General features: G+C 40.3%; 1 protein-coding gene across 1 annotated transcript in view; it reads right to left on the bottom strand.

Moving 5' to 3' along the window:
• Positions 1-12631, bottom strand: part of GOLGA4 (golgin A4) — a gene marked incomplete at both ends in the record, with an annotated part of 56052 nt that extends 43421 nt beyond the window's left edge. The window contains 3 exons of the mRNA XM_079538559.1: positions 633-731; positions 8797-8892; positions 12545-12631. Of these exons, the coding sequence (XP_079394685.1) occupies positions 633-731; positions 8797-8892; positions 12545-12631 (282 nt within the window). The remainder of the gene's footprint in view (positions 1-632; positions 732-8796; positions 8893-12544) is intronic.
• Positions 12632-25473: the final 12842 nt, after the last annotated feature.

Here is a 25473-nt window from a genome sequence, read left to right as displayed (position 1 = left end):
AGGCTTCGCCATCTGCATAATTTGTATATTATACAAACAACATTTCCAGGCAAACAACTATATATTTAAAATGAAATCTAACAATTTAGGAAAAAAGTCAATTTAGCCTCACAGTAATACCATTCAGGTTACCAATTAGAAGCAGTTGAATTTCTCTGTCTCTGTATAACGATTTCCTACTGCCATCAACAGTAAGTTACATTGAGCCTTCCACTGTAGGCAGCAAAATGTTCCTGTGTCCAAAAATTACATGCAATCTCAGTGTTTATTGTATTTATTTATTTTGAAACACAAACATACATAAAATGAAGAGGAAGACTTTCAATAGCATTATTGAATTCTAAGCAACAAGTGTACAAATTTGTGCAACAATTACTTAAAAGTTGAGTAAAGTATTGTTACCCATGTAACAGAAAATGTGTTAATTTTGGTGTTACAATAAATTCACATCATACAGCACACCAGCCAGGAGCTATCAGGTACTAACTCAGTGAAATTTAGTGCAGGGTTAGCAACAAGGTAGTTAAGATGCCATTGTGAGAACAAGCCACAAGCAACACTAGGTTTGCCTTCTAGTACAGGACTCTCCTGCCTCTCCTAAAGGCATCACTAAGAGGGGTGGGAGGACTCACCACACCGTCACTCTGTGGCTTAGGTTGCTTGGTGGGATCCAAAGCAAAGATAGTATACTCAGAGAGAAAAGCAGGCTCTGCTATCATCCCGGCTAGAAGCTGTCATTCAATGCAAAAAGTACGAAAACGAAGATAAATCAAACGATAAGGTAAAGAAGGTTGCAAAATTCTACTGTTTTTTGACACTACTGAAAACACTGTCAGAAGGTACAGCAGTTTATGAGACAAGACACTGATAAAGGTAGGACAAGAGCACAAATTATGCATTAGGTCATTCAGTTCATTATTTAGAAGAATGGGAAACATAGTTTTTGAAAAGTACTGTATTCAAGCCCAACATGAAGAAAGCATTTCAGGTACTGACATTGACTTCTTTTTTTTTTAAGTTCTGTAGGTGACTTGCCTTCTGATCTCACTGAGCCCTCTTTGCTCTCAAAACTGCATGTGAAAAACAATCACAAAAGAAGTGTACAGTCACAAAGCAGCAGTGCTACAGGAAAGCCTGATGGCCTCACGAATCAGAAGTACATAAATTCTCAGCAAGAAATAAAATGCTGATGAAATGTTTAAGACGCAGAATGCTTTATACAGAATAACGTTTAGACAACACCAGTTAGGATGATGAAACACCATTTTGAAAGTTCTTGTACACAGATTATGGAGAACACTATTAACCAAAAGATGATGAACATTTTAGAAATGGAACTTACATTACTTTCAGCTTACATTAATCGTTTTCAAAACATGACTGCCAAGGACTTCAAGAATCCAGATGGTTGTAATTACCATTTCCTAGCAATGGTAGGCTAATGCTTGCTTCTCAAAATATTAGACTGTGCAATTTCACCACAGCATTATTTTGCATAAACCAAATTCCTTGCATTACCCAAACAACTCGTATTAAAAAGAAAAAAAAAAATCCTATGTCACCTCTAAGAAATTATTCTTCATCTGAAATAAAAAAGTGGACAGTCATCCAAGAATGGTTGTTTTTAGTAATGCCTTTAAGTCCACATCTATGTAAGTGTAATAACGTTCTAGCAGGAGGGCTTAAGCAGTACTGTCTCTCTCTCTCTCTCACACACACACACACACACACACACACACACACACACAAAAAGCCAAACAAAATCAAACAAGAAAAAAAACTCACCCACACCCAACCATGTGGGAAAGACAATAAAGAAGCTTAAACAATGGAAAGAGTTCATCTTAAAAATTCATTCCAGCTACTTGGCAGACATTTGGCAGCTTTTCCATAGCAAGATAAGCATATCCAAGGTACCAGCATCTGCACAGCGTAAGCCACCCCAATGCACGCTACGTTGTTAAATTCATACATGCTTTCTTATTTCTTATGCCATACTACTTAAATCTGCCGACATACAACTCTGGGTCTGTCTCGCAAACAATTGTTAACACAAACAATAGAAAGCAATTAACAATACTGCTGAGTTTCATAGATGATAACCAGAAGCCTGAAGCAAGAACATCACTACATTACCATGCTGCTGCTCGAGCCTACTGCCCAGAAGACAAGGCTAGCACAAAAGGCAAGGAACAAACCCTACAAACAAAGTCAGGTAGAAGGCAACAATAGTGCCTGAGGCAGAACAGAAAATCATGTGAAAATGAGATTGCAAGATACTTCATTCCCAGTAACCAGCAGATGAGCTTCACACTTCAAACAGCTACAAAAGAGTGTCATGGTCCAAGAATGACACTTATTGGTTAAAGTAGCCCTATTAGAACTGGCTCTATCTTCTCGTTAATGAACTCATCCTCTGTTCTCAGATGTCGGATGCTCAACACTGAAAATGTTTAAGTAATTGCTCATACACATTTTGCTCCAGCAACTCATTACCTGCTATTTTATATAGTTATATGATAGGCAGCGCTGCTAGATAAGTCTTATAATAACACCACCAAATACTTCCCAAAGTATACATCATTTTTATTAGCACTTCTTCATTTCTAACAGTTCTGCATGGTGTTAGTGTTAGCTATTTAACTTCTTTTTTTATTAGTCACTAAAAATGATTCACCCATACCTGAAAAAAGAAGAAAAGAAAAAAAGCGACAAGAAAAAAAAGGCAGCCTGCCAAAGCAAAACCGTTGTAAATATTGCCACAATGGGTTCTCGTGCTTGAGAGCTGTGCCACTCCTAATGACCTTAGCGGGGTCAGAAACATTAAGCATCATTTACTGCTAAGCTACCTAATGTATCATTAGCACTACCACCTCAGCCTAATGTCAGTTGATGTAATCAGTAAACTAGACAGGTAGAGAATCCAACTGTTTCTAGCATGCTTCAGACCAGAGAGAATTTGCAAAAATCTAAGTAATGCTTTAATTAGTTTTCTCTAGTGCTCTGAATGCCATCAAATTGCACTTAAAGCCTTTTAGAGAAAAAAAACTAAAATGCTACTAAAATCTTTCGATATTCTATGCTTCAAGCATGCTCCATGGTAAATGAACAAATGAACTCCCTATTGCACACTGACTTTTAACTCAGGCACCAAATTAAGTATGTGATGTTGCTGATCTTTTATCATAATACAGAACTTCTACTTTATCTTACTGACCAACAGTAAGGATTTCTACCTTTCAGAAAAAGTTAGAAATGAGATAAATTAAGCAATTAACCAAAAGACCAGATGATGCTACACTTCTTTAAGTACTATGTATTGTTACTTGAGAGTTAATCTCTTCAGGGTTTTAGAAACAGAGTTTCTTCAGCCCTCAAGTCTGGTCTTGGTTAAGCAGTCTTACTAGCTCTTTGAAGGCTGAACCCCAGAACCAATCATGTTTATAGCTTCTGCTATTCTTCCTCCCTCTGAAGAATCACCCCACTCAAATCTTCTTTTGCACTGACGACTCTGAAGAATGGAATGCATAAACTAAAGCAGCTATGACCCCTACATCAAAAGCTTTCTTAGAAGGCTGTGAAACAAAAGACAGAATTTAACGGGGATTATGGTGCAACTCAACTCTTACTGTTCATGGAAGACAGGAATTATTGAATCAATTCATATTGCACATACATAACACTTGCCTGGTTGTCAAAGGCAGTCATTCCCTCTCAGAGTTTCAGATGAAGATGCTATTATGTAAACTTGCAAATTCACACATTTTGCTAGCCAAGTACATCATGGTGCATGTGCATTTCCAGTATATAGATGTTTAGAAGCTTCTCTAATTGTATGTGTACAGTTTTCCATGCATATGTGTACAGTAAAACCAAGGGAAAGAGATTATACTACAAGCTTGACTAAAAGACAAGCCAGTAGTTCACTCATTCTGCTCAAGAAGCCAGGGATATCAGCTATCAGGTGTAACTAAGAGGAATATACCATTCCCCAACAGTAAGGGGGAAAAAAGAAGAAAAAAAATAAAAGGAAAAAAAAGTTTATTTGCCCAATACGGGGAAAGCCAGAAAAGTTGTGAATAATTCAGTGATTTGCTTATTGACTAGGTTGGTGCAATTCATAATGATCTCTTCATACCTCATTCCTACTGTGTTCGTGGAATTAAAATACTGGAGAAAGAACTCAAAGTTCAAGAGTTCTCTCCAATTAAAAAAGCTTCAATCGATGAGTTCTGAACTGCATTTACAGGAAGAGGTAATACTGAACAAACAGCCCTTTCTGGATTTGCTTTCATTTTCATGAGCTATCTAAACAAATCTGTGCATGCATCAAGAGCTATAAAAAACAAGCTTCAGATAAGAACTAGGTTGTACAGCCTCCAAAACTCAGTTTTAAAGTTGCATTTAACAGAGACTGATCCTGGCAGTATTTATTTGGAAGTACTTCAAACTGGATGAATAAATAAAAGATGCAGCACTAACAAAGGTAGAAAAATAAAAACTATTTCCAGTTTTACTTGGCTTCCTTTATTATTAGCCTATGCTAGAAAAGTGTTTCAATTCATTTTAGAAGTCAACATAAAGCCTGAGAAGCCCACTGCTAGTTTATCTTTAGCTCTAAAGGGAGCTAAATATACGGTGCTCTGCTGTTACTTCCATGACACTCCTGAGGATGTGAGTGATATCTGGACCTGGATAACTGACAAGTCCTACACAGCAAGCTATTGGCTGTTTGCTCGTGCTTGGTGGCCCCAAACTACCTTTCTTATCTTCACTGGGTGGACACGACTTGCCAAGTCGTACTACATAGGTCATAGATTGCTCCCAAAGTAATGCCTCCCATTTATTTCCATGGAAACCACAACAGATTCAAAGAGCACAACAGCACCACTTCATTGGCAGAGCAAGTTAAAAAGCTGCATGACCCTGTGGAATCTGGTTTGTCTTTCAAGTTGCTGCCCACTCCCAAAACACACCACCTATTGTCTCACTGTGCTCACATACACTGTTTGGTGTCCATAAACGTTCAGCAAGTGTCAATGAATATCAAAAAGTGCCATTTTTTCCACGTGGACGAATTCAAGGACTCACATTTGCTTCAGATGCACTTTCATATCAGATACCATTCTGTTAGACTGCCCCTCTGCTGCCATCTTTCGCATGACAAAACGTAATGGAATACTGGTGGGAAGGTTCAACCTTTATCACCATATTACCAACATCCATGTCTGACACAGTGGGCCAAAACAATAAAATAGGAGGCATTACTTACAGAGCAGCCCTTGTGCACACCAGAAAAATTTGAATTTCTAGGAAAGATAAGGAGTATGATTGATGCATTTGCCCTCAAATTCTGCTCAACAGACTGAAATTTGAAAACCAAACTCCATTCTTCTCTGGAAAAGACTGGAAGTAGCAAGAATTTGGTTTTAATCATGCAGATCTGTTTTGAATGACAAGAAGTCTGACTCAGAAAGCACTTGACAGACAACTTGTTTGAAGAAGTTCTAGCTAAGTATCAATAAATGCTTTTATCTCACATTCAAGCCATATTTTGCAAACTACTTGCAAGAAGAGACCTCTGCTTTTTCCTTATACAGAAAACAAAACAAGCTTCTCTGTATCCTCCATGAAGAGTCACAGCTTTATTGAAATAGAAGCCAAAGAATGAAGGCAACAATAAAATAAACTTATGCTAGTGTTCCATAAATGAAGTGCAGAGGTTTTTTAAATCCGACAGCACTTGCAGTTAAAAAAAACAAAGAAAAAGTTGTCACTGAAGAATATCAAGTAAGAATGTTTGCCTGAAGGTTTTATTGTAATTCTTTGATCACGATCATATTGCCAATTACAAGTTTATTTTTTTAAACTCTAAAAATATTGAATTTACATTGCAGTTTCCACATGCCATACCTGTAGCCTTGACATTGCAGCACCAAAAGTGTGAAAACATCTTTACTATGAGAGTGGTGAGGTGCTGGAACAGCTGCCCAGAGAGGCTGTGGATGCCCCGTCCATCCCTGGAGGTGTTCAAGGCCAGGTAGGATGGGGCCCTGGGCAGCCTGGGCTGGCATTAAATGAGGAGGTTGGTGGCCCTTAATGTGGCAGGGGGTTGGAGATTCATGATCCTTGAGGTCCCTTCCAACCCTGGCCATTCTGTGATTCTGTGAACATGTATCTATTAAAATACCTATTAATCTATACATACTAAAATAGAATAGACCAGTGAGAGGTGAAAAAACTCACAATGGAACTCCAAAACACTGCAGAGTTCTATTTGCTTAAGCTTTCTATACCATGTTGGTTAATACCTATCCATGTACTACAGAAACATTACAGCATCCTTCAAAGCCAAACATTTTCAGTGAATTAAATGTTGTCTAACCTTAGTTCTTTGTAACACCGTTGACAACATATGTAATAACATATGAATGATCAAACAATAACGTTACTTAAAATTCTCCCCTCCTACCCTATAATTACTGTGTGTATTTTCAGAGATGGTCTGTAGTATCCGCATCTACTTTCAAGCACTATAAATACTGCCACTGAGCTGAACTTTAGGAAAGTTCACAAATACACTTGAAAGACTTTCTGCTTTTAACCAGTCCTAATACTTATGAGGAATATTTGGAAAAAGAAGCTTTCATGTCATTTATCTTTCTTTTAGTAAAATTTCCATTTGATGTGAAAACAGACCTTGTTAAAAAACAGAGATTTTCATTCCTTTAGCATCCTTACTGCTTTCAGAATTTTAATTACAGAATGTGTTTCATAAGCAAAATTCTCGTAACAACTCCCTATGCCAAGGGATAACTATAAATCTGGGGTCACTTTAGTACTCCACTGCCATTCTTAATCTTATTTCTCCCTCTCTCTCTGATCGTTCCAAGAGTAATCACTGTATTTAGAGCATGATAATGTTCTTCCAGCAAAACCTGGCATGTCCTGTGGGGGATTCTTTGCTTCTCCTGCTTGTCTTGAAGAGCAAACTAGAAAAAAGAAACTGGGGCATAACAAAATCAAATGAAACACTAGAAGGCAAAATTGGCAAAAATGAATAACGACCCAGGAAGTGTTGATATATATATATAGGTAAAGTCAGAAGAGCTCAACAACATTTCAGAATGTTTTCATTTCCTAAAATACGACGTTATCAGAATGGTGGAGATAGGATTTGTTTGTTTTAATATTTTTTATTAAATCAACTAAAGAAGAAGATAAGCTTTTAGGAATGGGAACCTTCTTTAGATACGGAATAAAAGCAGCCATTCCCAAAACTAAAGGCAAGTTAAAGAAAACTACTCTGAGTTTGACTCAATGAGTAAGTTGTACTATTTGAGTGGACAAAACAGTTGGCACTTGCATAATAAAAGGGAAGAGGAGAATAACCACTTATTCTTTTCCCTTATTATTTGCCACTGAAAACAGAGGAAAATTTTGTGTTGGCAGTGCCAAATCAGTGACTGACAAAACCCAGTGAACCAGTCACAGACAAACAGCACTGTGTCTCATAGCTTCACTAAGCATATTCCACTAAGCTTTTGCTGCTTAAAAGTGACTTACCACCCCAGTCAAATTGTTCCTTTAACCTTTATCACATTCTACTTGTTGTCTTGAGGCACTTAATACAAAAACAAACAAATGCAGCAAAGTACTTTCCTAAAATGCTTAATAATTTACCAGGGGTTACACTGCTTGCTGACACTATGGAATATCAGTTCAGAGAAAGCCTCCCTCCAGTGACAAATGGAAGTCATACTATATATGCAAGAGTACAGGAAAAAAAACCACACTATTTATTAGAAACCTTAATATTGCTGTGCTAAAGCACAAACCAGAACCAGAAGATAGTCTTTGCTTTGTTTCTGCTATCACTGCAGAAAACAAACCATCAAGCATTAATCACCGGCAGTGTTTTCAACAGTGTAAGGCAAATTTCAGGATAACTGGTTGCCAGCTGACAAAAATGTGTTAAAAACGGAAGTAGGTGGGCCCATTGTAAGAAAGTGCACCTTTTTCTCTTCTCCCCAGTCAAAACCAGGAAATTTGGTTTTATACCTAGCAGCTGAAGATCTCCTTTGACAATATCACAGAATCACCAGCATTCCCTGCTTTACTGCTCCAGTCTATTGCACATTCTCTAAATCGGTTCTTTTTTTATTTATTTTTAATCCTGCCATTAAAAACAAACAAACAAACAAAAAAACCAGCAAAACGCACAGTGCTCAATCTGAACAAGGACGAGTGCAGATTATCTCTAGTTTGCTTATGCAAGTCATTGCAAATTTAATCATATTTCATGCCTGTATTTTTAGGCTGGTGTTTTCTTGTTTGTGTTTGTTTGTTTTTTTGAGACTGTTCTCAAATTTGATAATTATTACTGGTACAGTCAGAAACACTGATAAGGCTTCACTTCAATACTTTAGGCTCAATTTACCCCAACAGCTAACAGAACTCCCCCAACTTTTCAAACAAAAGGGAAGAAAAAATAATCTCTCCGAATGTCACTTCTGTCACAGTTGCTGAGTTCAGCTCAGGGATAAGATTTTTAAAACTTCAAGAAAGATTTTAAAAGTTTCTTAATGTTTAAGCTACAGCTTGAAGTTCCATTTCACTAGCAGTCAACACTACGGGATTTAACCTATAAGACTGTTCTTGTGTATAAACGCACAAGAAATAGACTGAGAAACAAAAGAAAATGTTACTCAACACACAGCTGTTTTTGTTTTGTTTTGCTTTTTTTAAAGGAAGCATTAAAGCAAAAAAAATACAGAAAACTAGTTCTCAACTGACCTCTTTGTCTGGTGTTGAAGTGCCTTCATCATTCTGCTCTGCCAATGAAGACGATCTGCTTCTTTTGTCAGTCGGTGGAGGAGACTTGGGGGGAACCTATGCAGAAATCACATATATCAACAACCAATAACATCGCCAGTTCAGAACTAATTTATTTTATTTTTAATTATTAATAAATAATTAATTTATTTCATTTATTTTAGCAATTACTGGCTATAACATGTCAGCAAAACCCTGTGTACATCTTCCTTTTAAAGAAACCAAAGTCAGCTTCCTATGCCATCTATGACTGTACCCAGCACAAAGTCTACACAGCATAAAATGTCATGAAACAGCCATGAAAGCATGCAACAAAATACTTATTTTGATTATTAGCAACCATGGTGCTCTCTGTCCACACTTGAAACTCAAGCTTCATAATACAACAAGTCTATATTAACACTTGTTTAAAGTATTAATGCGTTATGTTTATGTTCAAGTTTAGTTTATGTTAACATGGTCCTGTTTAGTTTATGGCTCAAAAGTTTTGCACTCTGACAGGCATTTGATCATTCACACAAAGAACACCATCGGATTCCTTTAAGAAATTAGTAAAAAAACCTGACTGAAGAAAAACTTTTTTAAAGACTGTTCAAAATAAAATAGCATCTAAGCAAAAGAAAAGGGCAGTGGCAGAACATGACGCATTTTCTGATGTCAGTACAAACTTGCTCCTATCAGCACTGAACATCCATTCAAAGGCATTTCACAACTCCGTGCTGAGTGAGGTTGCAACAGGCCAAGCCAACCCAAGTGTAGCTGCCAGCCTCTTGCTTCAACATTCACCTGGAGAACTTCAATACCGAAGTAAGGAATATTAAAATATCAGCAAGTTTTACATATAAAGAAACTACTGAGTGAGATTTCCCTTTAGATAAATGCAACAACATAACCAGACAACAGTGTTACCATGAAAAAAACAAAAGTTTCAAATCCTTTCACACTTTGTTGCAGCACCATCATTCAGATTGCATACATAAATTCTTCCTTACGAAATGTCTACCTCAAGACCGTGACTGCGCTGGGTGCTCTGAAAGGCTACCAGGCACAACAGCAACCTATCCCAGCTCCTCTTCCTTCCACCATCTAGCCTAAAGTGAGTTATATGAAGAAGACATCTAGCCCTCACCACACAGAGTGAGAAAGGTTTCCAAACGTTCATCAGCACTTAGCTGCTGTTTAGAAGGAGTATGAAGGCCTCTCTTTGCTCTGCCCTGGGTGGTTGTGCATTTGGTATTGCTGCTTGCACTCATCTGGCCAGACAATTTCGAGCCATTTCACGGGCACCACGCAAGGCAGCAGGAGCAGCCATTGATCCTATGCAACAAACAGCACAATTCCGGAACTGAAGTTCAGAAGATCAGAGTTGCCTCCAACTGCAAAAGCAGTTTTTTTCTCCCTGTCAGCAGTCAGAAGCTGACCTGTCCTCCATCAGACAGGTTTTCAGATGCAGGGAGCTAACATCCATTAGCTGACCACTCATGTGGAAGAGGAAAGCCTCATGAGAAAAAGCATTCAGATGAATGTTACGATGGGAGAAATGGTGCCTGTGGATTTAATCAGTGTTCCAGAGGTAATTACAGCCTCACATACCACAGCTAGAGCACAGCTGACAAGTGTGGTGTCCCAGAGAGGGAATGACAAGTGAGGCCTCCCTGTGACAGGGTACGGGAACAAAAAGAGCAAAAATGAATGCAGATACAAGTCCCATAGAACAAAAAGTGTTGAAATTTGGAAAACTTGGCTTGAAAGTATTTCACCAGGAGGTAACTCATAGTGTCTGTCATAGATGACTGAGCACACAGTAAACTGAACACAGTTTATTTATGTATCTAGTAAGAGCAAGGGAACAGAAGTACTTCCCACACCCTTGCATGGCTCCACCACATTCTACAGGCCTCAGTACCTTTGCCCTCCTTCCTCAGTTACAGAATCTATTTTGAAATGAGGCACGGGAGCTAATAGATCAGTTTATTTCACTTTTACGAACAAATATAACGCCAATTTCCTGCTAGTAGTACCAGAGATCAAAGAGTAAGTAATACTCCAAGAAATTTTCACACATAAACAAAAGTCTCCTCTTGTTCTGTCTGCTCCTCCACGTCAATCTTTGAGTTACACAGCCTGCCCACAGCAGCGCAGACTGGTTGAAAGTATCTTATATTATGTTTCATAAGACTTAACAGTGCTAACATTTGTCCTGTTAACATTGTCCATGCTAACAACTAAGTAAAGACTATAATATATTGAACTGTTGGCTGTGGATGTGAGAGAAAAATAAAGAAGTGCAACCACAGCCATTTGGGCCCAAATTTATCCACCACATTGATTTCTAGTAAGTACTCATATATAGTGAAAACACTCACACGTAATGAGTGTCCTGCTAATTGGGTGATAACATTGTGTACTAAGTACTGTGATCTGGCTGTTTAGAAGTAAGAGTAAGTTCTGCAGCTCTCTTACCACCGTACTTGAAAGTTCAGCACTCATACCAACTCAGTATGCTATTCTGACCCGACTGTGACAAAAATTACTTTTACAAAAAACAAAACAAAATTACAAAAAACTCTCCAGAGAAGACTCAAAATGAATAGATATGAAAGGGCTTAAACTTGACAACTACAAAACAGGACAAGGAGAAATGGTTTGAAGTTGAGGGAGGGAAGATTGAGGTTGGATGTCAGGGGGAAGTTCTTTACTATGAGAGTGGTGAGGTGCTGGAACAGCTGCCCAGAGAGGCTGTGGATGCCCCGTCCATCCCTGGAGGTGTTCAAGGCCAGGTTGGATGGGGCCCTAGGCAGCCTGGGCTGCTATGAAATGTGAAGCTTGGTGGCCATGCATGTGGCGGGGGGGTTGGAGATTCAAGATCCTTGAGGTCCCTTCCAATCCAAGCCATTCTGTGATTCTTTGATAGAGCTTTGCAGACAATCTATCTCCAGAATTACTGCCCCTATTTGACAGGTAAGCAATTAAAACAAATATTAAGTAGCTGAATGTCAGCAGGGTCGAAACCAGGAGACCACACAATGCTGGATCACCCATGCATCATGTTTCATCCAGCCCGGGCACAGGCAGCTGATGGCTGATCTGTCAGAAGAGCGCAGTTGCCACCTGCAGCCTGCCATTAGCACGAGGCTGAGTTTACATCACTTCTACTCTGTTAGATTCCAAGATTTCAAGCATACCTAACCCAGCTTAGACTCAAAAAGGCACAGGCTACAGTGCCTGTCTCAGCACAAAGTCTGATGAAGTAAAGTTAACTTGTGTCAGGGCTTTTTTACCCAACTGGCACAGAGAAGATTTCTGCTTTGGCACACGCATGAAATCATCACATTTCTGGCCATGGCCGCTGCCAAAGCCTGCACACAGCAGTGCTTCATTAGGACATGCAGTTTCTAGAAACCAATGCTGATCATGTACCTTGATAGAAGTAAGAAAAAAAAAAAAAAAAAAAAAAAAAAAAAAAAAAGCCAACAAAATTATCGCTAAGGAAAAAAAAAAATGTAAAAGTGAGAACAAAATTTTTTCTCAGCTTTTCCACCTTTAAAAACACGCACGGGGCTAAACCGAGCGATAGCCGGCCTCCAAATGAGGGAAGGTGAAGGGACTGGGGGATGCGACGGGCGGACAGCAGGACGACAAGCCCTAGCCCTAACTCTAACTCTAACCCTAATCCTAACCCCCCCACCCCCGGCGGTCCCTGCGCTACCTGATGTTGGTTGGGGGCGGCCCGGCCCCCAGCGCCGCGCGGCGGCGTCTGCTCCTCACTGATCTTCTGCTTCAGCTTCTTGAACATGGCGGCGAGGGGAGCGCGCTACCTCCCTGTAGTCCTTCTCGCCCTCCTCCCGCTCCTCCTCCTCTTCTCTCGCCCCTGCGCTGAGACGGCGATGGCCCCCGGCCCCTGCCCGCTCGGCCGCCGCCGCCGGCTCCCCCCTCCCACAGCAGGTGAGCGCGTCGCTGCGCCTGCGCGGCCAACGTGGAGCCGAGAGCTCGGGGCGGTACGGGGCGCGGCGAGGCACAAACTTCCCACGGGAATTTGCCGCGCTCCGCAGGCTCGGATCCGGCCCGGCTGCGGGGCTGGTTCAAAGTCCGCCCCCGGGGACCTCGAGCGGGTCCGGGAAGGGAGCACGGTGATGGTGGGTGGGAGAATAGGCAGCGATAAATGCGTGGCGCGGCGAGACGGAGCTGAGATCCGAGTGGGAAGCGCTCGAAGGGTCGTCACCGCAGGGCGCGGAACGAGCTCGGGTGGTCCTGTGTGGAGAATGAGCTCGGCGATCCTCGCGGGTCCCTTCCGCCATCCCGTGATCCTGTGACTCACCAAAAGCCATCCGAGGTTCCTAAGCCCTTCCTCGTGTGACGAAGCTCTTCTCCCTGCCGCCCGTTGCTGGGTGTGTGAAGGGCTGTGGAAAACACGCGGGCTTGGTTCCTGGAGCTGGCAGAAAGCCTGTCTGCTGGCAGCCACCTCGTGTCCTGTTCTATTTGCGAACCTGAGGTGTGTTATTTACAGATAGGATGTGAATAAAGCATCACTGTTGCGGTTTTCTGTTTGAATCTGGGTGGGAGACATTCTTGGCCACTTTGCAGAAGCTTTGGATAGCTTGCTGGATTTTCTTAATTATTATTATTTTTACTGTGTGCATTCAGTTCTGTCAGTGAGACACAGCGAGCTATTAAAGCAGCTGCCATTCATTCTCCAACCGTGGGATTATTTCAGAACTGTCATGTTGCCGATGATGTCATACAAAGGCTAGAAATACACAAAGGGATTTGCAAGAAATGCTGAACCATGAGTCTTCTCTATAGCACTGCTCTATGAATACATTTGGTAACCACAAGCATCCTGACATAGAATCATAGAATGGCCTGTGTTGAAAAGGTCCACAATGCTCATCCAGTTCCAACCCCCTGCTGTGTGCAGGGTCACCAACCAGCAGCCCAGGCTGCCCAGAGCCACATCCAGCCTGGCCTTGAATGCCTGCAGGGATGGGGCATCCACAGCCTCCTTGGGCAACCTGTTTGCACTGAAATACACTGCTATCACCTTTAAATAATTTGAGGGGGAAAAAAAGTATGTAGATGGATAGTTTGCTGTGCTCTGACCACAAAAATGAGCAAGATACATTCACAGCAAATATATATATATATATAATATGTGGAAAAAAGTAATTTTGAACAGTGTATTTAGCAGTAGATAAACTGAAAGACTGGTTGTGATATCTATGTATAGGTAGATTTGGAAACAGAGGACTAGGAAAGAGTTTTTGAGACTAAGATGGCAAAAATACCTGAAGAGCAGCTCACAAGGATATGAAGCAGAGTGAGCTATCATATTTAACTGTGGTTTTAAAGAGGAAAAATTTGCTACTTGAGTCAGATGGCTTCTATTCCTCTAAACCTGGCATGCAGTAGCATGGACCACTCCCAGGCAGCATGTTAGGGCACTGCCCAAGGAGTGCTCTGGAAAACTCTCTAACCACTGCACCTCCAGCCTCACCTCCAGCCTCCCAACACACACATCCCCTGTCACCACACCTCTGTGCTTTGTCACAGTGCTGCTCTGTCTCTGCAGCACCTGTAATTACACTCTAATTTTGAGTGTGTCTCTAAATGTACTGTGTGAATCTGATGGCTGGATGCATATTAAAAGGAAACTAACTCGTACAGCCATCAGATAGAAAAGCTGAGTTTACGGCTGCCTTTCATCTTGCAGGGCGTTGTTATCCAGGTGGACTATCTGTCCAGATATCAGTGGGGTAAGTCAAGTTTTTCTTCCTTTCTCCAACCATGTATTATCCCAGGTATTTATACAAACTGTGGGAAGATCTCCTTGAGAAGAGCCCTGTGCAGAAGGACTTGGGGTCCTGGTGGGCGAGAAGCTGGCCATGAGGCAGCAGTGTGCGCCTGCAGCCCGGAAGGCCAGCTGTGTTCTGGGCTGCATGAAAAAGGGGCGGCCAGCAGGAGAGGGAGGTGATCGTCCCCCTCTGCTCGGCTCTTGTGAGGCCCCATCTGCAGCGCTGCGTCCAGGCCTGGGGCCCCCAGCACAGGAAGGACGTGGAGCTCTGGGAGCGGGGCCAGAGGAGGCACTGAGATGAGCAGAGGGCTGGAGCTGCTCTGTGTGAGGAAAGGTTGAGGGAACTGGGCTTGTTCAGCTTGGAGAAGAGAAGGCTGCGGGGAGACCTCATGGTGGCCTTCAGTGCTTGAAGGGAGCGAATAAACAGGAGGGGGAACGGCTGTTTGTGAGGGTGGATGGTGATGGGACAAGGGGAATGGTTTTAAACTGAGACAGGGGAGGTTTAGGTTGGATATTAGGAGGAAGTTTTTCATCAGAAGGTGGTGAGGCACTGGAACAGGTTGCCCAAGGAGTCTGTGGTGCCCCATCCTTGCAGGCATTCAAGGCCAGGCTGGATGTGGCTCTGGGCAGCCTGGGCTGCTGGTTGGTGACCTGCACACAGCAGGGGGTTGGAACTGGATGAGCATTGTGCTTCTTTTCAACCCAGGCCATTCTGTGATTCTGTGAACCACGTCTTCTTCTTCTGTTGCCACTGCCTGCCCTTACTTTTGTCATTTTTCCTCTTTTTCTTTTAAAGCATTTATAGCTTTGTTCATACTTTCATAAAATGTACAAAACATGAAAACAAGCTCTGTATTATTTCATTGGAAAGGTTAGTTCTTGTGTTCTGAGTGTATATATTCAAATTCTGAAGATATATCTGATAATTCCACAAAATATGTTCATAAGCCTTCAAATTGTCTAGTGTCTGGGCAAGTTTGATTAAAACATTTTGCAATATACAAAGAATTTACTCTGAGCTCAGTGAAGTCCTGGGGGAACTGTCTGGAGTCACAATAATTCCCACCCCTTCTGGGTGACAAAACCTTTTATGCAAGGGAATAGCACTTTATTCCTAGAGGGTAAGTCAGATAAAGATAAATGTATTTCTGCACAGTTCTGGATATGGTAGATAATCAAGAATAAAAGTCTGTTCCCAAGTGAATCTGTAGCAGTTATTAATGTATCTCCGTGGGAATGGAAACTGAGCATTAATGTAAGAGACTGTTTTCATAGCAGTCTAGACGTCCATAATTGTCAGTGACAGGGGCCCACATATCACTGCAGTCCCATTCCTCACCTTGTGCTAGAGCCAGTGCTTGTCAGGCCTTTCCTCCAGCCATTGCTGTGTGTTGATTTTGCAGAAAACTGAACTGACAAAAGAGCAAATAACTATCTGCTGACTTACTGTGCTGGGTCTCTTGACTGCAGGAGAGCCAGAGGCAGCCAAAAACTGGATAGCTTTACATTGCCGGAGTTCTTATTTCAGATCACTCAGGAGTCTATGGTCTTTGCTGAGCAATTTGCTTAATTTTAAACTGAAGTGATCCCACTAAGTGCTATTTCAAGGTTAGCTAACAAGCGGCTCTGTTTCTCAATCAGTAACTTATCTTGGCTGCTAATGACAGTATTCATGAGATGGCCTCTAGTCAGCCTAACCTGATTTTCAAAATGCTCTCTTGAAGTTATTGCAGCTCTGTGGAATTCACAAGAAAGCCCTGGGGATGAATTATGAATGTGGCTTTCAGTACTCTTTTCTACACCTCAACTCCAATTACTTTGTGAAAAATGTATGAATCTGCTAACAGCTACTTCTTTCAATCCATTCCTCCATCACAAATATGGAAAGACATAAAAGAAGGAAGCATCACATATCTATCATTTCTGATAACTTTTTATATCGGTCCGTATTTTTGGAAAGAAGGTTTGTCATCAAGAATTCTTGAACTTTTCTTCATATTATCATCTCATTGGTAAACAAATGTCTGGTAAAAACATTGCTATTACTCCTACTGAATCTTATTTGACGTAGAAGAAATTGCTATAAAAAACAGTCTAATGTGAACTGGTAATAACATATATGTAAGCAGAAAGGAGCACTAGCCTAACAACAGGAGTTACTGCCCCGAGCTTACGATGCATGTTGCTGCTCCTTACATACAGCTTATAGGAAGTTGGATTCTGTTGTAATTGCAGTGTGTACTACTCGTAACATTCAAAATATTAATGTTGCTGTGGTGTATACACAGGTGCATCACAGTCAGTATCACTCAGGAAGTCTTTATTTCAACACAAAGGTTACAGACAACCACACATTATCTGATAGTACAGGGAGAACAGTGACAGGTTTTTATAGATGCAGCTTAGGGAGTGAGAAGCATCACAGAATTGTAGGGGTTGGAAGGGACCTCCAGAAGTCATCCAGCCCAACCTCCCTGCAAAGCAGGCCCCCTACAGCAGGCTGCACAGGTAAAGAAGTAGTTACACGAGATACATCCTTTAATTATATTACTGTGACTACCAGTTTTAAAATGAAAGCTGGACTTAATGAATAGGCAGAGTGCGTCTTCAGCCTGATTTGACGGATGATTTTCTATCTAAATATCATGACTCACAACTACCAGCAGATGTCAGTGTTCCAGAACATTACCACTACCTCTGTGGTCACTGTCAGTAACACGAGTGCAAAACTATACCGGCAATGGAATGAGAGTTCTAAAATATGCGGAACAGAGAATTGCAAAACAAACCAACAAATAAAAACCTACGATAACTATTTAACCATCTAATCCTTATGTGTATGAAGAAGAGACTGCTCTAAGTAACCTGCTGGATATCTAATAGTACATTTCTTTATCGTGTGTCTGGTTTGATGGTTGCTTAGAAGTCTATTTGTGCGTTTATACGTTCATCTGTGCTGCTCTGCTGTTGGTCTGAGCCCAGCGAAGGGAAAACTGAGCAAAAAGGTTCACCAACAACCATCTAAAAAAAAGATACACGTGAGAGGAATAAGATCTGTGAACTTGTGGAAAATGCACAAAGCTACGTAGAGAGCAAGGGCAGTGCCTGAGAAAGCTGAAAGACAGCCCAGGATCTGCAGTTGTTTCTTTTGTTGAGAAGGCAAGAAACTCACTTCAGAGTGAGGAAAAGCTGACAGGCATTGCTGCTCTGCACCTTGGAAAAGAAAGGAAGCTTTCTGCTCTAGTGGGAAAGTTGTTCAGAGGTCATATTTCATGCAACATGCTGCTCTTCCCAGAAGTACAGAGTGCAAGCTCAGGCTTTCAAGGCTACAAAGAGCCACTGGGTAAACTGAATCACTGCTTATGACTGCAAGGCAAGGAAAATGTCTGGATTCATGCAATTGAATAAGACATCTTATTCAATAGAATAGAAACATAAGCCATGAAGAGATTTAACAGTGAGGGCCAGGATTGCCCTCACTGATTGCAAGAGTCTTGCTTTCTTAAAACAAAAATAATAATTTTATCTCTATCCTGGTTAAGTGGCATTCCCATTCTGCTTTGTCTAAATTGTCACAACTCTAAACTTGTATTTCACTTTAATTGCTGTACTTCCTTTAAAATCTCTGGATGCTATGAAAAGGGAGATAAGGATGCCATAAAACAGGAGATTCTTCATATCAACAGTGATGCCAGTCATGAGTTCAGTTCTATATGAGCTGGCAGCAGATTCTCACTTGAATATTTTTTTACAATTATTTATTTATTTATTTTTAATGTACAGTAGAATGAAATCTGTACGGGCAGGGACCTTATATCTAAGGGAGCAAAGAACTTGCTTCTGAAGGCAGTGTCTTTATGGTAGATTTGCTGGTTTCAAGGAGTCCTCAGTTTGCTTCTCAGCACTGCTCTGCTCATCAACCCTGGGCAAGCTGTTTTGCATTTCTGTTCTTCTGTTGGTCTTTTAAGCAAGAAAGGGATGCTACCCAATTTCTTGCAAACACACATGGTCAGATTTTCTCTTTGCTTTCCCAATTGCTGCTATAAAGGTCACCCTTTTAAAGAATACTGATAGACAGATTCATAGATTCAGTTATTTCCCTGCTAGGATTTTTCTATGATCATATTTCCCCTTAAGCACTGTCTTTAAGAAACAGCAAATGATTTTGCTCAATAATTTTCAGTCAGCAGTGCTTAGAATACATGCAAGTATCTAGAGACAGAAAGGGTATTCAGCTGGAAAGAACTGAAAATACTTATATGTAATCTGTATGATCCCTTTAGCTAAAGTGTGGAACTTCTAAAACCACATTACTAGAGATGCTACATTAAGCAGAATTCACTGCTGCATTTCTGAATATAACACAACTAGGAACACTCAACCAATTTCAGATTAAGAAAATCTGCTGGTGCTGGTATATTATTGCTCGAGTACTGTCATACTCTAAATCCCATACTACTCTTAGTTTTCCAATGTTTTGGACAGAAATGTTTCTTATTCTCCTTAACTCCTTTTTCTAGCTCCAAAGATTTACTGCAAACTTTGGCACCCACTGAGTAGGGTGGAAGAGCTGGTTGGAGGCACCCAAGGCCTTTAGGCCTGAAATTCCTTTCATATTTAACCTATTTCTCAATGACAGGCCCACGAGGCACTTCTAGAAAAAGAATTACTTACCTTTCAGCTGAAGAAAGTGGATGTTTAATCACCTCTGAACTATTGCAAGAACAGTGTTATTACTCAGCAGTTATTTAAATGCGTAATATCTGCTGTTGTTGAAGTGACTTAGAAACAAATGCTAGGTAAGTCTGATGATCTATCTGCCCATAAAATAAACACAAGTCATTTTACAGCAGAGCAAAGTGATTTCTGGAAGACAAGTTCTACAGGTATTGCACAACAGCTCCATCGTAGATATGGGTCTCTTGAGTTGATTTTTAATCCCATGGTCTAGGAAATATCCTTAGTTGTGTACACACAGAATGAGAAGAGGTCATTTCCCTTGCTGTATTCTCATGCTATTTCATGATCTCCATGGGTTGGTATTGGGGCCTGTGCTGTTTGATATCTTTATTGATGATCTGGATGAGGGCACTGAGCGAATGATTACCCCTCTGTACTCTGCTGTAGTGAGGCCTCACTTTGAGTACTGAGTTGGAGCATAAGTCTGATGAGTGCCTGAGGGAACTGGGGTTATTTAGTACGAAAAAGAGAAGGCTCAGGGGAGACCTTATAGCTCTCTACAACCACCTAAAGAGAGCCTTGGAGAGGTGAGGGTTGCCCTCTTCTCCCATGTAACTAATGATAGGACTAGAGGGAATGGCCTCAAGTTGCACCAGGGGAGATACAGGTTGGACGTTAGGAAACACTTCCCTGAAAGAGTGGTCAGGTGCTGGAATGGGCTGACCAGGGAAGTGGTGGAGTTGCCGTCCTGGAGGTGTTCGAGAAACACTTAGATGTTGTACTGAGGGACACGGTTTAGTGGGAAATATTGGTGATAGGCGAACGGTTAGACTGGATGACCTTGGAGGTCTTTTCCAACCTTGGAGATTTAGAATTCTGATCTATAAGAGTGACAGCCACTGGCATGAGCCCTTCTATTATCTCTCCTTCTTAGCAAAGAAATACTGCCTGGCATGAAACACTTCTTGACTTGCTAAAATTGTTACCTAAAAGGAAGCTCCCACCAAACAGCTCAGAATGCTCCAAGCGAAATGTTAGTGTAATTTCAAAGCAATCTCAAGCTCTAATTATCCAATTGTTCTCTCTCAGACCTCGTTCAATTTATTTGGTTACTTCAATTCCACACTCCTACTTCATATACATGAAGTTTTTCCCTGCTTATTCCTAAGAGGCCAGAGACATTCGGTTTGGCTTAACAAATGCAAATTGCAGCTCACGGCACAGTTATGTTTCATTATTAATAGAATATATCCCTCACCAATGAGTGCATCTATTAGAATGGTCCAGAGTTGCCTCAAAAAACCCCGAACAAACAAAGAAAAAACAACAAAACACCTACCACCATAAAACAGTGACAAGTCTTCATAGAAGTACCTCTTCTGATAATTTTCTTCAAGCAACATATACAATCTTAAGGCTCTGAAAGGAGAGGCAGTGGTAATCTCAGAGTTGCAATTTTGTACTTCAATTTATAGTAAGGGCTACATGAACTCAAACTGTTGTAGCAAGAAAAACTCAGCTGACCTCAACTTGTCCTCCGGGATCTGAAACTTCATTTGGAATAATATCTGTGGGAGGTGGGATTTCTCCCTGACAAGAGAGATGCTGAACTGATGGGGACTGCACCAGTTTTAAACTGCATTCATTGTCACTGGATGAGTCAGAGGTCAGGATCTGAAAGTTCAGATCTAGAAAAAATATTGACAGTTTTACAGGTGGGTTTGGAACTACAACATTAAGCAAACTATTTTGGCATTAGGAAAAAAAAACAAAAAACAAAAAACAAAGCAAGACTACTCTGTCCGGCTTGATATAAAGGATTTTGAGCAATTTTTATTTCTGACAGTGCTAAGTCCTCCTTATGAAACCAGGAGCCTTACTGTGAGCTTCTTATGCTAATTTAGCAACAATCTGCATGAGTAATGCAACCAAAGAAAGTCACGATGCAAGTCACTGCTTACTAAAGAGTTTGCAGTATGATTTTTACTCTATGAATCTTTTATTTTAAACACATGTGATAATACTTAATCAGAGAAGGGAAACAGTGACTTCTTTACCAGAGATGAAAGCCAGATCTTACACTCAGGCAGGACGGCCTGCTGCGGGTATTTGGGTCAGAATACACAGAACACATTGAAACACTGAGATACAGTTCTCCTGGTAAGAACTACAGTGGAGATGACATTTAGTTTTTGATTTCCAAGTGTAAGATGCCAGGTATTGTTCTTTTATTATATTACCTTTATTCAGTTCATCCATGTAACTATTCAAAATAGGAAGAAGTGTTTTTTGTACATCATGTTGCTTCCTACATATCTGTTCAACTCATTCTTGCTATGATCCACAGCACCAAGACAATTTTGTATTTGGGACATTGAGAGAAGTGTTGCAAACAGTTAACATTTCATAATTATACTAAGTGTGCACAAAAATGCTTAAACGGAAGGCAAAACTTCCTTTTGGGTTTATTCAGATACTGTAAGAAAGATAAGTTCACTTGCTGTCGTAACACATTGTCATGCTATAATTCTCATTCAGTGTGTACCCCACACTACCTAACATTTTGTACTGAAAATGTCTCATGCAGTATTTTCTCCTCTTTCTCTGTGTAGTAACAATTACTTTCTTTCTCCAAGTTCTATCTAATTAAACACAATTTGAACGTTCATTTAATTCTGTATAGTTAAACAGTCCAGATTTTTTCTAGTCCATTAAGGACAACGCTATGCAAATAACATACTGCAGAGGTAAGATCAAATATTGTTCTTGCCAACCTCTGTTGCAACCTATTAATCTTTAAATAACTAGGAACAATGCCAGAAAGTCTCACTGGGCAATACGCAGCCCAGAAGACAAATGGGGCTTGGGTTCTTTTGGTGTGGTCTCTTTAGCATGTACTCATGCTAAACTGTGGAAAGTTAAGAATAGGAGATAACTGTGGAAAATTATACAATAACAAACCAGTGGGAATGAGGCTGCTTTAGTTTGTGTGGTGTTGGTAATCTAAAGCACACAGTGTGTATTTATAAAACATTCTCTTGTCACTATTGCCTTACACTTTGCAAAACAGCCATTGAAGCTACCGAACAGTCTTGCAAGGGATTTCTCTTACCTAAGAACCTTGAAAAACTTTAGAAGCAAAGTGATATTTCTCTGGAGATCAAAGGAGAAATTGCTGTTTCAGGATAGCATCTCGTCTCTAAAACCAAAACTGGAAAAGCAAACATCACACAAGTAAAAACAGTGGTTGCTTAATGCAAGCCTCAGAGCAAAGAGAACAGATAGGTGATAAACTGAAAGCACAGACTGGAGCAGAGACATGAACATGACCAGTCTTCAAACCATTCCTGGTCCAAACATGCATAAAACTTCCAAATTTTAGGTTCAAACATTCACACTTTTTGAATGAAGTTTTGTCTCTTTACCACTGGTCGACATGCACATAAATCCAGATGTACCATTCATGTAGAGACACCTCATGATAACAAAGCAGAAAGGATCAAGTAAAAACCTTTGTTACGTGTTGCAAAGGAAATAATGAGAGAGAGTCCCCATATAATTATTCAAGAAGATGAACCAGGCAAGTAGTAACTCCTATAAAATAAAGGCCATTAACGACAACTAGTAATTTTACTTCTGGTTAGTGAAACTAATGCCATTTTTGCTGCAATGGAAGAATTTGTTTTGTTAATTTAGTTGAGTAGTAAGTCTGCTCAAATGTGAAGGCTGATCAAAGACAGAAATAATGAAAGTGTAGAAAACTGAGATTTGACTCTAATGCTTGCAGAGAACATGCTTTTCAGTGGGAAAGGAGAAGCATGTGAATAATGACTGCACTCCAATAGCTTCCTTACTGAAATGAAACGGATCCCTTAAGAATGAGAAACAGATCAGGTACATTACTCACCACATTTTTTTAAATCAAATGAGAATTGTTTACTTTCCATCACCTTACTGACTCCTTTGTTTTAAATACTTACACATATTTTTGTTCATATATATTGTTTGAAAACAGAGAAAAGTACAAACACTGAAAACATATGTTATTAACAACACTCTGAACTTAAGTCTCAAAATCAGACCTCACAGTACTAAGGCAATGGAGACAAAATAAAGGATTAGAAAATGGCAGCCCTGTGGAGAAAACATCACGGTACTGAGCAATGAGAGTAGTGGTACTGCCCAGCATTAAGGACAGAAGTACTGGGTCTTCTGTACAATCACATCTTTGTGACCTTACCTGCCAAGTGCTGAGGGACTGCCAACAGCAGCATTTTGCAGTGACTGCTCAGGGATAATAGTTTCTACTTTGCATGATATTTCTCTCCTATCTTACCTTTACTAAACCTCTGCCAGCTCCTCTCCTTTGTCTCTTCTGTGTTAAACCATCCAGTCCTGGAGTTTTGGCCAGATGCCCGGTTCACAGGGTGCCCAGCCAGTAATGGCTCCCTGCCCTTGATGCCATCCCACTGCTGGGGCACGTGGGGGGCCTCAGTGCATTCCCCCAGACTCTGACCTTGTGCACAATAAGCACTCTGCCAGTCAGGGGCACGCAGCAGAGCAGCTCAGGGAGCCGCTGATGTGTGTTATGTTCTAAACTTTTTTTTGTGCAATTCGTTATCAAAGAAATAATTTCAAATTAAAAGCTTTGAGATCTTTTTTTCTAAGCCAAACTCTCGCATTCTTCATCTTAACCTTGTATGGCCAAGTTGAATGTGAAACAGTTTAGTCCAGTTTTATTACTTAGTCTTATATGCTGTTGCCAAAAATGGAGGAAGGAAGTAAAATAATTGTATCTAACAAAAGGTAGATGAATTTTAGTTCGTATAAACTGATAAACATACTGATTGCTGTTTGTGATGCACTAGTATCAACATCTTCCTCAAAACTCTTTTCTTAATCACAATCATTTCTCAAGTGGCTGTTTCAGAACCATCCCTTTGAAGACCTTCTGGATATTACTCCTGTAAGTGGATGGACAAACACAACCCCCAAATAGCTAACTTCAATGAAGAGTTTCTATTAATTTTCCTTGTGCAACATGAAAGGGCTTTTTCTTTCTGTTTGTGAGAAAACATTGTGCACATTTAAACAATAACTATATATAGTTGGCAAGCCACCTTTTCCTCTGTCTTCTCTGTGTGAGGTTACATTTCAGACATAATACCACTACACATGTCAATGACATAACAGTCAAATTAGTTTCAAGCAACTGAATTTCAGTTGCATCAAACCATAGCCTTAGGTTACACAACTGTTATCATCCCACTGGCTATGTCCGGTACCATTTATTATAAGCAACCCAGAAAAACATCCTTTCCATAACTTAAAAGTAGATAAATGCAGATGCAGAACTGGTTGTTCTAAAAATGAACCTCGATGGTTTTCTTACCAGGAATTGAGAACTGTGGTATCTCCCACAGGAAACAGGCAAAGCTTGAAAAGTCAGCACACACTTACGCTGCTCTGGCAGCCCTTTACATTTCTTCTCCCAGGTTTTGAAGTAAAGCAGACATGGAAAGTTAGTAACCCAAGGACTCCAAATGGTTATTTGAGTAACTGCTTGTCATGAGACATTGTAACCTGCATGAGATTCCACTTAGACTAGATTTAATTCTTCATTTATTAGTACTTGATGTTCCGGCTTGTTTATATTTATATATATATATATATATATATATATACACACACATATTGCATGTATGTAATATTGCATGTATATATGCATGTTTTATATACAAATGAACAAAAGTTTTAGTTTCTGTTGACAATTAGAAGAATTTTTAAACTGGTTGATAAACCTTTCCTAATAAATCCTACATAAGTAAAATTTATTTTACTAATAAATCCTAAAAATATTAATTTTAAGTCTTAGGAAATAAAAGAATCTGATGTGTACAACAAAGTAGCAAAACTTAGTCACTGCATAAAAACCTAAGGTGTCACCTCAGCTATGATTTTGCCCTGTAAAGCAGTATAAAAAAAATCACATTTATTGTGCCTTCATTCTGGTACCAGATGTGCTTTTTGCAGCCACGTCGAGAGGATGTTTTCATATTTGGGTGGTGAGTTTTGTAGGTTTTGCTTTGGTTTTTATTTTTTGAGTTTGTTTGTGGTTTTATTTTAAACTTTGAGATCTTTTGCTTGTTTTGTTTTTCCCCAAGTTG

Source organism: Tetrao urogallus (assembly GCF_951394365.1).
Source record: "Tetrao urogallus genome assembly, chromosome: 7".
Taxonomy (NCBI): Eukaryota; Metazoa; Chordata; class Aves; order Galliformes; family Phasianidae; genus Tetrao; species Tetrao urogallus.
The sequence above is the reverse complement of the archived record's forward strand: the minus strand, read 5'-3'. Positions and strand labels throughout refer to the sequence as shown.